The sequence below is a fragment of the Nylanderia fulva genome, unplaced genomic scaffold (genome assembly GCF_048542155.1).
Source record: "Nylanderia fulva isolate GAGA-0341 unplaced genomic scaffold, ASM4854215v1 Scaffold43, whole genome shotgun sequence".
NCBI lineage: Eukaryota > Metazoa > Arthropoda > Insecta > Hymenoptera > Formicidae > Nylanderia > Nylanderia fulva.
In genome coordinates this window covers 1,651,813-1,664,324 of record NW_028190510.1, presented here as the reverse complement: position 1 = coordinate 1,664,324, position 12,512 = coordinate 1,651,813, and the positions used below count along the sequence as shown (strand labels likewise).

The 12,512-nt window shown below is 36.5% G+C and overlaps 2 protein-coding genes across 3 annotated transcripts; one reads left to right on the top strand and one right to left on the bottom strand.

The window, feature by feature from the left end:
* Window positions 1-71: 71 nt before the first annotated feature.
* On the bottom strand, window positions 72-5,375 carry LOC114936008 (uncharacterized). Its single transcript, XM_085486412.1, has one exon. The coding sequence runs from the start codon at window positions 5,373-5,375 to the stop codon at window positions 72-74; it is 5,304 nt and encodes a 1,767-aa protein (XP_085342538.1).
* A 1,255-nt stretch (window positions 5,376-6,630) lies between these two features.
* LOC114933251 (uncharacterized) lies at window positions 6,631-10,566 on the top strand. 2 transcript variants are annotated; one of them, XM_029305735.2, is made up of 10 exons: window positions 6,631-6,873; window positions 6,954-7,604; window positions 7,745-7,887; window positions 8,478-8,576; window positions 8,722-8,923; window positions 9,016-9,092; window positions 9,208-9,384; window positions 9,645-9,731; window positions 9,841-10,073; window positions 10,167-10,566. In XM_029305735.2, exons 2-9 carry the CDS (start codon window positions 7,334-7,336, stop codon window positions 10,045-10,047), a joined length of 1,263 nt encoding a protein of 420 aa, XP_029161568.1. In that variant the 5' UTR covers window positions 6,631-6,873; window positions 6,954-7,333; the 3' UTR covers window positions 10,048-10,073; window positions 10,167-10,566. The 2 variants fall into 2 exon arrangements, with proteins under 2 accessions (XP_029161568.1, XP_085342571.1); XM_085486445.1 differs by lacking the exon at window positions 6,631-6,873 and having other exon boundaries at window positions 6,912-7,604.
* Window positions 10,567-12,512: the final 1,946 nt, after the last annotated feature.

Genomic DNA, 12,512 nt, shown 5'->3' with positions numbered 1-12,512 from the left:
GCCCGCCTTAACTAACTACGAAGGACTTGACTTGTCCTAATTATGCGAACGATTGAGACGTTGCATGCGCATTATGGAGTTGGGTTTTCCGCAGTACCTGTCTTACGTTCCGACAGTTGATCGATTAAGTTAATATCGATAGGTAGTAGGCACAATTTAGTTACTGGTCGCTTGTATTCGGACGTCGCTGTTTTAACTGAGACGACTCGAGTTAACCCGTCAGAGCCCGGATGACAATGAATAACTCGCCCTAATTCCCATTTACACGGTGGGAGAAGGGGGTTTTGAATCAAAACCATTGAGCCAACCTGAATCGGAGGCGTTTCTCGACGCCACTTTGATCTTTGTTGAAGAGTATTGACATAATCTGACTGCCACTGCTTCCAAAAACGCTCCGTAATCTGTCTGAGTAATTGCCATCGCGACAATCTGTTTTCGTTCAATTGTAGAACGGAAGGTTCCGGATTCGTAGTAATGGCAGTCCCAATCAAAAGGTGACCTGGGGTCAGGAACTCGTAGTCGTCTGGAGTATCATTGAGTGGAGAAAGCGGCCTTGAGTTGAGGATAGCCTCAATTTTGCACAACACTGTCGTGAACTCCTCAAATGTCAATGCGTGTGAGCTTACAATTCGACGAAGGTGGTGTTTGACACTCTTCACTCCTGCCTCCCATAGTCCTCCAAAATGAGGAGCATGAGGCGGGATGAAACTCCAAGTGATCCTATCTGTTGCGATTAAATTGAGAAAATCCGTATTGCGTTGAGCATCCCGATACGCGCGGGATAGCTCTTTATCGGCTCCTGTGAATGTTGTACCGTTATCCGAATACATAACTGCTGGCAAGCCTCGTCTGGCGCAAAATCGTTGAAATGCGTTCAAAAATGCTGGCGTTGAATAATCGCTGACCAACTCGAGATGAATGGCTCGAGTTGCCAAACATATGAAAACGGCTATGTAAGCCTTTCGTGAGGTGATTCCTCGACCAGCAGAGGCTCGAATGAGCACTGGACCGGCATAATCGATGCCGCTGTGCAAAAACGCCCTCGTTGGCGTTGAGACTCGAGTTGATGGGAGTTGACCCATTAACTGATTGGCTACCTGAGCTCTTTCTCGCGTGCATCGAACGCACCTGTAGATAACTGATTTAACTAAAGGCCTAGATTTTATAATCCAAAATTCTTGGCGAATTTTAGACAGGGTAGACTGAAGACCGGCGTGCAGCGAGGCTATGTGCGTGTAGCGAATGAGCATTGTAGTAATTGGATGATCAGCTAGTAGAACTGGATGTTTGGATTGAAATGGTAGATGAGAATGCTCCAATCTTCCGCCAACGCGGAGTAGACCATTTGCGTCTAGGAATGGATTTAATGATATCAGAGCGCTGTTTCTTGATAACCTCTTGTTTGACTTGAGTAAGTAGAGTTCTTGCTTGAACACCTCTGCTTGAATCATATGCAACCAAAAGTTACGAGACTGCATGTACTCAAATGCTGTAATGGCGTGGGACCGGACGTGATCTTTGTGATCTGCCGCGTGCTTCCGTTGACATTTGTTTATGAATCGGTATATATATGCAGTGACGCGTATCAATTTTGGCCACCATGAATACCGTGCAGCAAGACTCCAGTCTTCACGAGTACTGTTTTGATGAGCTTCACATGCCTTCAGTTCCAACTGAGTTTCGTGGTGCTCTGATAGAATTTGATGAGGCCACTCATCAGAATGAAGATGCAACCATGACGGCCCATGCCACCATAGGTTGATGGATATCAAATCTCGGCCGAGTAATCCGCGCGAAGCACAGTCTGCGGGGTTTTCACTGGTGTTTACGTGATGCCAACTACCGGTTGGTAATCGTGTCTGAATTTCGGCTACTCTATGAGCTACGAAAGTTTTCCAATTTGAGGGGTGCTTCTTGAGCCATGCGAGAACTACAGTGGAGTCTGTCCAACAATAAATCGCAATGTCGCTTAAATGAAGTGACTGCTTGATAAAGTCAATCAAGCGAACTAGCAGAACGGCAGCAGAAAGTTCGAGGCGAGGAACCGTCATTGGTTTAAGAGACGCGACTTTAGATCGCCCAGCAATGAGCGAGACCGTAATTTTCCCAGAGGAGGATGTCACGCGTAAAAACACCACTGCTGCGTAAGCGATTGTGGATGCGTCCGCGAACCCGTGTAATTCCACAGTTGCCGTTCCGGACTCAAAACCTGTCCAGCGACTCAGTTGAATCTTTCGTAGATAGGGTAATGACTCGTAGATAGACTTCCAGGATGATAAGATTTCGTCCGGAATAATGTCGTCCCATCCGATACGGTGTCGCCATAATTGCTGCATGAGAGTTTTCGCCTTTAAAATCGCAGGTGTGACCCACCCGAGCGGGTCGAATAATCTTGCTATTGTTGATAGAATTGCTCGTTTGGTGTTAGGAACAGTTTCAGATAATGTAATTTGAAACTGAAAGCAGTCATGTTTCGGGTTCCAGACAATACCGAGGATTTTTAGACTGTCATCAGTCTCCAAATTTTTTGCGTAAGCCAATCCATGATTGTCAGGCTGAATATCTGAAAGCAATTCTGAGTGGTTACTGGCCCATTTCCGGAGATCGAAACCACCACGGTTCAGCAAATTACAAAGTTGAGTGCGAGCTTGCTTTAACAGTGTGATATCGTCTGCACCAAATAATACATCATCGACGTAGATGTTTTCTCTTAGGATGGGAGAGGCTAACGGAAATGAATCTCCCTCGTCACAGTTCAATTGTTGGATTACTCGAAGAGCAAGAAACGGTGCTGACGCAGTGCCGTAAGTAACGGTAAGGAGTTGATATTCCTGTATAGTTGAGTTGTGGTCGACCCACAGTATCCGTTGGTAGTCTCTATCTCTAGGATCGATTAATATTTGGCGATACATTTTAGCGATGTCCGCAGAATATACATATTTATATTGCCTCCAGCGCAATATAACTGCTTGTAGATCGGACTGCAATTTTGGGCCGGTGTACATGTGAAAGTTGAGAGACGTTCCATTGGATGTGAGGCAGGAGGCGTCGAACACGACTCTTAAACGGGTTGTCGAACTTGTCTCCTTGATGACTGGATGATGAGGTATATAGGTCGCTTGAACATTATTTGAATGCAAAGGAGCGACTTGCTTCATATGATTTAATTGCTCATATTCGCGCATGAAGTCCAAATATTCTTGTGCAAGTGTGGGTTGACGAGCAAATTTACGAATTAGCGACGAAAGTCGGCGTTCAGCTATGCTGCGAGAGTCGCCTATTTTAATAGGCGGGCCCTCTTTAAAAGGGAGTCGCACGACATATCTGCCATCTGCTGTTCTAGTATGCGTGCGTTGAAAGTGATCCTCGCATTGTTTATCTTCTATGGACGCATGAACATGTTGAGGAGTTTCTTCAACCTCCCAAAACTTACATAATTGCCGTTCCAAGGAGCAGCAGTGAGCAACTGCATGATACCTTTGTTGTGAACTGGGTAATGGTGAGCCTTGAGGTTGGGCTCCGACATGCGATGAAACCAAAGTAGAGCCGACTACATGGGTGTTTTGTATGACATGATTAGGGATTGACGTAGGTCCAGATAGAATCCACCCGAAATGCGATTGTATAGCGTCTGGTTGACCTATGGGTCCATTGCGTATATTGACAAGAACCTTGCTATACAAATCAGCTCCAATAATGAGGTCAATAGGAGTTGATCCAGTCGGATCGTCATCCGCTAAGGTCAAGTTGGAGATGTGTTTCCAGTCACGTAATGACGAAGCGTGTCTGGGAGCATACTTCGTCAATGCTCTCATGATGTAAGCTACCGTGGTGAAAGTTGGCTCAGGTTTATCGCGAGGCGAAATATTAATTAACGCGGCAGATCGGCATGTACCGGTATCTGCACAGCTAATCCCCGAAGTTGAAGTAAATGTTTGCATACGAGGTAAGCGTAAAATTTGCGCTACGCGTTCCGTAAGAAATGTGAGTTCTGAACCACCGTCAAGTAAGGCTCTGACAGTTAAGGAACGTCCAGAAAGCGAATGTATTTTCACCGTTGCCGTAGACAACACCACAGGAGTCGGTGATGTAGTTAACGTGACCGCTGAAAGCGCTGTGACATTTGATATATTAGTAACATTCTGCGAACTCGATGACGCAGGAATGCTCGTTGTTTGTTGCAATGAGCCCGAGTCAACGTGGATCATTGTGTGATGCCGCTTGCTACATTTGCGACACGTGAATTTACTCTGACAATTAAGTGCTACGTGCTTATCGCTTAAGCAATTGAAACATCGCTTAAGTTTCTTTATCAATTCGCGTCGTTGATCCGTGCTCATTGAAAGAAATTGTTGACACTTAGAGAGAAAGTGAGATTGTTTACAAATTGGACATGACAAATTAACTGACGCAGTTGCGGTGGCGCTTGTCACTCTCGAATGTGACTTCGTTTTATCGTGTTCGTGAGGATGGAGTTCCTCAAGTGCTATAGCGCGCGAAGATATGAAACGTATCAAGTCTTTGTACGTTGGAGGATTTTCGTTATCGCTACTCTTCAATTTCCACGCTCGACGCGTAGCAGAATCAAACTTTTGTGAAATGAAGTATACTAATATATCGCTTACAATATCCTCTGCTGTACGATCAAGACGTTTCAATGTCGCTAACGCTTGTTCCGTTTTATCTCGCAACTCGTGAAGTTCTGACGCTGATTCGCGAGTCATCTTTGGAAGATGATATAAGGTCGACACATGTACTTCGATCAACCGTCGTTTGTTCTCGAAACGCGTGGTTAACGCTTTCCACGCGACCTTAAAATTTTCGGCGGTTACTTTGATTCCTAATATCGCATCGCGGGCCGGACCTGTCAAACTAGAGATCAAAAAATGCATACGAGTGAAATTTGACAATTCTTTGTTATCTATAATCAACGACTGAAAACGGTCGCGAAAGGTCTCCCAATCCTCGTTTTTTCCAGAAAAAGGCGGTAATTTAATAGGAGGGAGATGCTTTAACGAGAATGACGATGCGTCCATTTGCGCAAAAGAAGTTTCGAGGGATGTATCTCGACTTACGACAGGAACCAGGTCTTCTAGACATTCGTTCATATGATCCAGGGCTGATTGATAGAGATCTTCGTGAAGGTCGAATTGATTCTTCTTGAAATAATTAATTGACCCTTGATCATCCTCTGGAACAAGTTGAAGCAGAATGGTGTGATTGTGCACACCTTGAGTCCATTGAGCTTGTAAAGTCGCAATCCGTGAGCGAACCCTTGCGGCCGTCAAATTAGAACGACCAATCTTTTTGAAATTGTCGAGAGCTCGAGCAATTGAGTGGAAGATAGTTTGCTGATTTGCAAGAGCGTCTTCCATTTTGACACTATAGTTGTTTATGAATATGTCACTAACACGATTGTCTACTTAAACGCGATTACTTGACTGACTGTATCTCGAATCACGCTGCACTTAAATATCACTGGTGTCCTTAATTCAGTGTTCTCGATTCGTCATTACTCTCCCATCCGGCTCGAAGGACCAAAAAATGTTTGCGCGTACGCTCGATTGCTGACGTTGAACGCTCACGCACGAAGCTACGGATCCTGACAATCGGGTTGTAAATCCGATCGTCGATATCCGTCTCGTGTATAGATTGCACGGGAAGATTCAAAGTGGACTGTATCTTAAGGAGGGTGGACGCGCTCCGATTGGTGCGCAGGATGGGTAACGATTTAAGCCACGTGCCGAATCGAGAACCAGAATACGGAATTATATGCACAAATTACATAAAAACAATCCATTTATTAACTAAATTTGTCCGAGAGTCACAATGTACATAAACGCAAATTAATTTGAAACCTTTACATAAAATCTTTATCTATTAACGAATAAAATAGTCACCGCGAAAACACGTACGACGTGGTTGTTAAGCAGTCCGAAATGTCTCACTATATGGTATCTAGCATGTGTTGCATGGACACCACCGAAAAACTATTTGTTGCATAACAATTGCTAGTTACGATGAACACGCTCGAAACTCGTGTATCGAATTGTTCGAAATCTCATATTAAGATTTCGTACACGTTGCCGATTGCGGCGAATGCGATATTAAATCGCGAACCGAAATGTTTCAATTAACATGAAGAATCACTGATCACATAAATGTTACAGTGCGTTGAGCACCACGGGCTCGAAGGGATGAAAAAAAAAGGAACGCAAACACAATCACGACATCAGGTATCAGTCCCAGATGACTGATCACGTGATCTGCGCGCTCCAACTCACGTGATCTACGCGTACCAAGCGAACACGCGCGAGCCTCATGTATACAATTATTACGTTCGTGGAAACAATCGGACTTCGGCACCTTGATATTTCACCATTGCGTGAATTCTGGTCCCAAATCACTGAATTCCGCTTCGTTAACAATGTTTTGAGCGCAAATTTTATGTCGCGTATATAACGGCGCACCTTGTTGCTACCGTTAATTAGCGAATGTCAAAGTGAACGTATTTCACATCTCACTTATCACTGAATCACAGCAGAATATCAATCTGATTATTTTTTTTTATTAATCAAACGAACTACGAACAATTAGAATCGCGACGGAAAACCCACATGTGACTAATCGCAAAGCCGTGCAAGGAGCGAATGCCCAGGTTCGATGACGAGGCAGTTCATCCCCGATCGATTCGATAATCGAACGCTTGAAGCGCGGCGTGTAGGTTCAGTGCGTGCTGCCCCGTGCCGGATTAACTCAAAAATTATAGAATTTCAAATTATCGACCTACTTCTTCATTCTCTTTGAACAAATAATAAAGTTCTTGACCTGGGGTCAACTTACTTCTGAACAAATTATAACTTCAAAATTCATGTAAGTAAATCAAATATTACAATTATATTTTAGAAAATGCAAATTTATAATTATTTATTATGTACTTACACGTGCATCAGGGGACATAACCTCTTCATTGTATGTCGTTCTCTTGCCCGTACTACATTCACCAACACCAACTCGTCTTTTCTTTCGAGAATAGTCTGTCGATAGAGGAAGGTCGCCAGTCCTTTTCAAATGTTCTTTATAAGGGCCTCGTTTCATTATTCTCAATACTTCGTTTCAAAACCATCGATGTAATGTATACAAAAACATAGAGCCACGTGATAACGAGGTGATATGCAAACTGTTGCGCGTTGAGCATGCGTTGTGGAACGCATGCGTACGCGCATAAGGATAACGCGGTAAACCAGAAAGAATCATACTCGCGATACGATCGTGCTAACAAGGAATTCGGAGGAATTTGGAAAGTATAGATAATTATAGTATTTATCGGATAATGGAGGTGAATGACACAGAGGAGTTGAACGATGAAAAGTGTATTCTCGTAGAGTTTCCTAACGAGAACGGAAATATAGCCGTTGGATATTTCGCATGGCTAACAACAGTGAAAGAAGAAGAACGTGTAAATGCACTTATAAAAAGCGGTGAACATGTAGTTATTCGTTGGCCGGCGAATTGCATCGTTGGTCCACTGAATGCAAAAATGAAGAAAAAATTTCTTAATTGCAAGTGGACTCCGCACATCGTGTCCATTTTAGGATTTGGAGGTTATTAATATGAGTATAGTTTTTAAATAAAAAATTTTATTATATTTACTTTACTGCATATATGGCAGTGACAAATATTATTTAATTAGGATACTTGTAAATTTGTAAAATTATAAATATCTACATTTATATATTCACAGATTGGACAAGCATGAACACGCAGCTTAAAAATTATCTTAAATATGATGAGCCAAATCCAACGAAGGAAGATAGGAAGAAGTATGCTGCTAAGAAGAAAGGCAGCAGTAGTAGTGAAGAGGATGATAAAAAGAAAGAATTAAAGGTATGAAAAAAATTAAAAATTTTAAGCCGTAAAAGATAAAAGTAAGACATTAATAAAGTCAATTCTTAACGTGAACAAAAGACATCAAAAATTAGAAAATTTACAGCGCATACATCTTAAAGTCTACAGTATTATGTAAATACTGTAGACTTAACATGCATGCGCTGTAAATGAAAAAATTTTCAAGCTGCAATTAACACATACAAGTAAGACATTAATAAAATAGTATTTATAAAATACTGTAGACTTAAGATATATGCGATGTGAATTCTTTAATTTCTGATGTTTTTTGATTATGTTAAGAATTGATTTAATTAATGTCTTACTTTTATGTCTTAATTATAGCTTGATTTTTTACATATTATACTTTCAATTCTTTTCATTACTTTTATCTATTATGTATATATATATATATATATATATAACAATTAGTATAAAAATCTGTTTTTATGTGTTTGAGAACAAATTTTACGAACTTGTTCTTAAACACATAAACATTTTATACTAATTGTTATATAATAGATAATTCAGTAAATATATACATTTTTAAAAATAATGTCACTAATATGTCTTGTATTTTTGTTTGCTAGGATACAAATAAACGTCGAACCAGTGCTGCAAAAAAAGTGGCGGGAAATATACTGGAAAAAATTAAAAAAAAGGATCAATCACAATCAGAGGCACAAAGTGTAAGAATCTATATATATATATATATATATATATATATATATATTTATTTATTTATTTATTTATTTATTTATTGAAAAAGTGCATTACTTTTATTACTGAGAAATAAAAGATGTTTTTACTGTAATAATTCCAATATATCTATAGGTGACTCGTGCAGATTCGGATTCGACTTCGTCATCAGATGATGATTGTGCAATATCAATGAGAACTCTATCAACATCACATAACAATAAAATAAAATTTACAGAAGAAACGGTATCTTTGAGAAAGAAAAATAGAGCGTTGGAAGCCGAAAATTTAAAATTAAAAGAAGAAAATAAAGAAATAAAAATAGCTAGCGCAAAAGGTTTAGATTTATTTTTTTTTCACAAATGTAAAAATAATAAAAGATTTTTATTAAAAATTATATATCAATATGTATATATTTTTTGTTTTTAGATTTAAAAGACATAAAAGACATGACGACGACAATTTTAAGACTTTTAAAAGTTAATGAACGGGAAACAAAAAAACAGGTAAATAAGTTTTTAAAAAAAGTTTAAAATAAGTTGAATATACACCTGCATTTTCAGCTCACTAAACAAAAGAAAATAGAAATAGATATTTTGTAAAACATTTTTTCTTTTACAGAATGTAGACAATTTACATAAAGAGAGAGCCGAAGATAATGCCCAAAAAATTGTCTTTGACGGCTTCATAGATTCATTTGATCCGCCAATAAATGAAGACTCATTGAACGATGATTACGCAGTTTTTAGAGTACCTTATAAAAATAAAACGATTGTTCCACAGGATGACAATGAAATGGTAAAATTTCATTCACAATACATATATATATTTATTTATTTATAAATATTTATGATAGTTTATTATTTAATATTATAATGTAATATTAAATTTATCTTGTTTTTAAAAAGGCCAATACAAAAGAATTCAAAGTTGATTATAGTTATAAAGCAAAATATACACTTTTATACTTATACACACTAATTTAATATTTAATAATAAACTATCATGAAAAATGACTCAGTTACAATTCAGAATAACTTATAAATTACATTTTTCAGAAAAATCGTGTACTTAAAACCGTTGAAACAAAACGTGACGAGAAACGACAACTGATGACGATCAGTAGTAATGAGAACAAATTAAAGGTTAATAATATATTCATAATATTTTACTCAATAAATTAGACAATAATTTGTAATTTTATGGTACTCTATGGTAATATATTTTTAAAAGAATTCTCTGTTTAATTTACAGGAAAATGGAAAATATTTTGGAGATCGGTTTTTAAGCAATCAACAATTGGAAAAAATTAATGACAAAGACGGCCTATCAATGATGGCAAGCGAATTACTTGGATTAGTGTTCGATCGCGAGGAACTGCGAGAAAGCAGCTTAACAGGGAAGCAGGCTAATGCGAATAAAGGAAAAAAACTGCCCAAAAGCATCGACACAACAGCTTGATCCTACACGTGTAGCAGATGTTGCAGGTAAAATAAATAATAACATAAAATAAATGAGAATTATTAAATATTATAATCGGTGTTTTCAAGGTATCTACATCAAATCTAATTTTTTTACAGCGTACATATACGAACGGTTCGGAGGAAAGACTCGGGACAATGAAAAATTATTTCGAGCTGCTGTTCGCAGCAAATGTAATAACGCAAAAAAATATTGTTAACTTTCTTTAAAAATTCGTTTGCAGCAAATGCAAAGTGCAAAACATGCGACTGTTTTTTAAGTTTTTTTTTAATTTTTAAAATATTTTAATTAAGTTTTTGTTCGTAGCAAATGCAATAATGCAAAGAATACTTTTCGTTTTTTTTCAAGTTTTCTGAGTATAAGTATGCAATATTTCTGAGTATATTAAAGTTTGCAAAAATTTCTGAGTTTAATAAATAAAAAATATACCTAATATATATTTGTATATATATATTATATATATAAAATTGTATGCAATAAATAGCTATTATTTTATTATATACGTGTTTAATGTATATTGAAGTAACATATAAGATTTTATAGGAGAAGTTTTTTGGGATAATTTCAGTAGTTACTGATAAAGCAACAATATTTTAGTAATATAATTTTCAGTTAATTTTAAAACGAAAGTTATTGGACACATCACCAATATATATATTTACTATTATTTCAATGATGAAAAAAGAGTAATAATATATTTTGGTCGTTGTGTCTATTAATTATCTTTTAAAATTAACTGGAAATCATTATTAAAATATTGTCTTATCAGTAACTCTACTGAAATTATTCCAAAAAGCCTCTTTTATTTAGGCAGTAATATTTTGGCAATAATATATTTTGGCAGTAATATATTTCGGCAGTGGTACGAAATAATTATTGACATTCTATGTAATTGCCAATAATATTTTCTGTGATATCCTGTAATATTTCTTGTAATATCCAGTAATATTTTTGTAATACCCAATAATATTTCCTGTGATATCCAGCGATATTCCCATGTAATTATTAGTAATATTTATGTGTAATCGGCAGTAGTTCTTTTTCGTAAGGGCAGCCACCCCCGAAAAATTTGCAACATTTTGGTACCAATCTCGAGACAATCGGTCCACAAATGCGGAAGTAGTTCGGGTACAGACAGACAGACAGACAGACGGACGGTGCTTATATATATAGATATTATATATGTATATTTTTTTATAATATACATGTATATATTTATATATAATTAAACGATTTATTATATTTGCCTACAAATAAATATAAAATATAAATATCTATAAAAATAATAAATAGAAAAATGCAAAACAAAAAAATTGTAACCCAGATAGACATGCAGATATATATGTTGAACATATAGTATGCAAACATTTTATGTCATGTATACTTTATGTAATGCAATTAGAACAGCATAAAATTACGAATTATTTTAATAAATTTTAATCGTGCATTATGATATCATATTCCCTTATAGAAATTTATGACTATAATAAGTCCAAATAATCATATTTTATTTCGAGCATATTACTGTATATCAATAATTTAAGTACTCGAATAAATAAAGTGATTATTTTAGACTTACTACTGATAAATTTCTATAAGTAATTAGTAATTATTAATATATATTTTAATATATTTGTTTCACTTTGTTATAAACGCACAATTGCAATAATTATAAAAAGTGTTTCTAATATTAAATTATTACCCAGCAAACACCGATATATAATTGTTACATTGCTATAATAAAACGGAATATAACAGGTAATATAACGTGTACGTTACATGTAACATCCCAGATAGCACAAGACGTCCTATGGACGTTCATTTTATATCCATTTTACGTATGTACGTCCATGGACATGAAATGAACGTCCATTGTACATCCGATTTCGGACATCCATCAGTGACTAATATTTGGACGTCCACAGGATGTCCATCAAATTCTCTTACAGCACGAAATATTGCTAAAATATTGCATAAATATTTTATTTTATTGTATCATAATAAATATTGAAGCAACATTGTGCAAATATTATAAATTTAATATTTTATTGGAGACATTGCAAAATATACTATGCAATATTATCTTGTAATAGTTCCTTCATTTGCCGCTATGCGACGCAAGATTCGCTGTTCATCTCGCTATTAAATTTAGTTAAGAGAATTATAAAGCGCATGCAAAAAGTGGCTATTACAGTTAAATATGTTATAATTATTCTGATCAGTTTAACCTTTCTGATACTATCCCAACACAAAAAATTTAGATATTGAATTAATTGAAAAAATTGAACAAATAAAAATTCGGATAAATAAAATGCGAAAATAATAAATATTCTGCAATATTTTATGATTAGTATAAAAATGAATTAATTTTGCATGTCAAATTTATTATTGCTTATAAATTTCTTCTTTATGAATTTTAAATGTCATTTTCAACGATATACATG

What these genes read in the sequence shown, in the direction of transcription:
- LOC114933251 (XM_029305735.2), top strand. Translation starts at nt 7,334, where the DNA reads ATGGAGGTGAATGACACAGAGGAGTTGAACGATGAAAAGTGTATTCTC. An exon ending in AAAAATAGCTAGCGCAAAAG is followed by an intron (nt 8,924 to 9,015) that starts GTTTAGATTTAT and finishes TTTTGTTTTTAG; the next exon opens with ATTTAAAAGACATAAAAGAC. An exon ending in AACGGGAAACAAAAAAACAG is followed by an intron (nt 9,093 to 9,207) that starts GTAAATAAGTTT and finishes TTTCTTTTACAG; the next exon opens with AATGTAGACAATTTACATAA.
- LOC114936008 (XM_085486412.1), bottom strand. Translation starts at nt 5,375, where the DNA reads ATGGAAGACGCTCTTGCAAATCAGCAAACTATCTTCCACTCAATTGCT.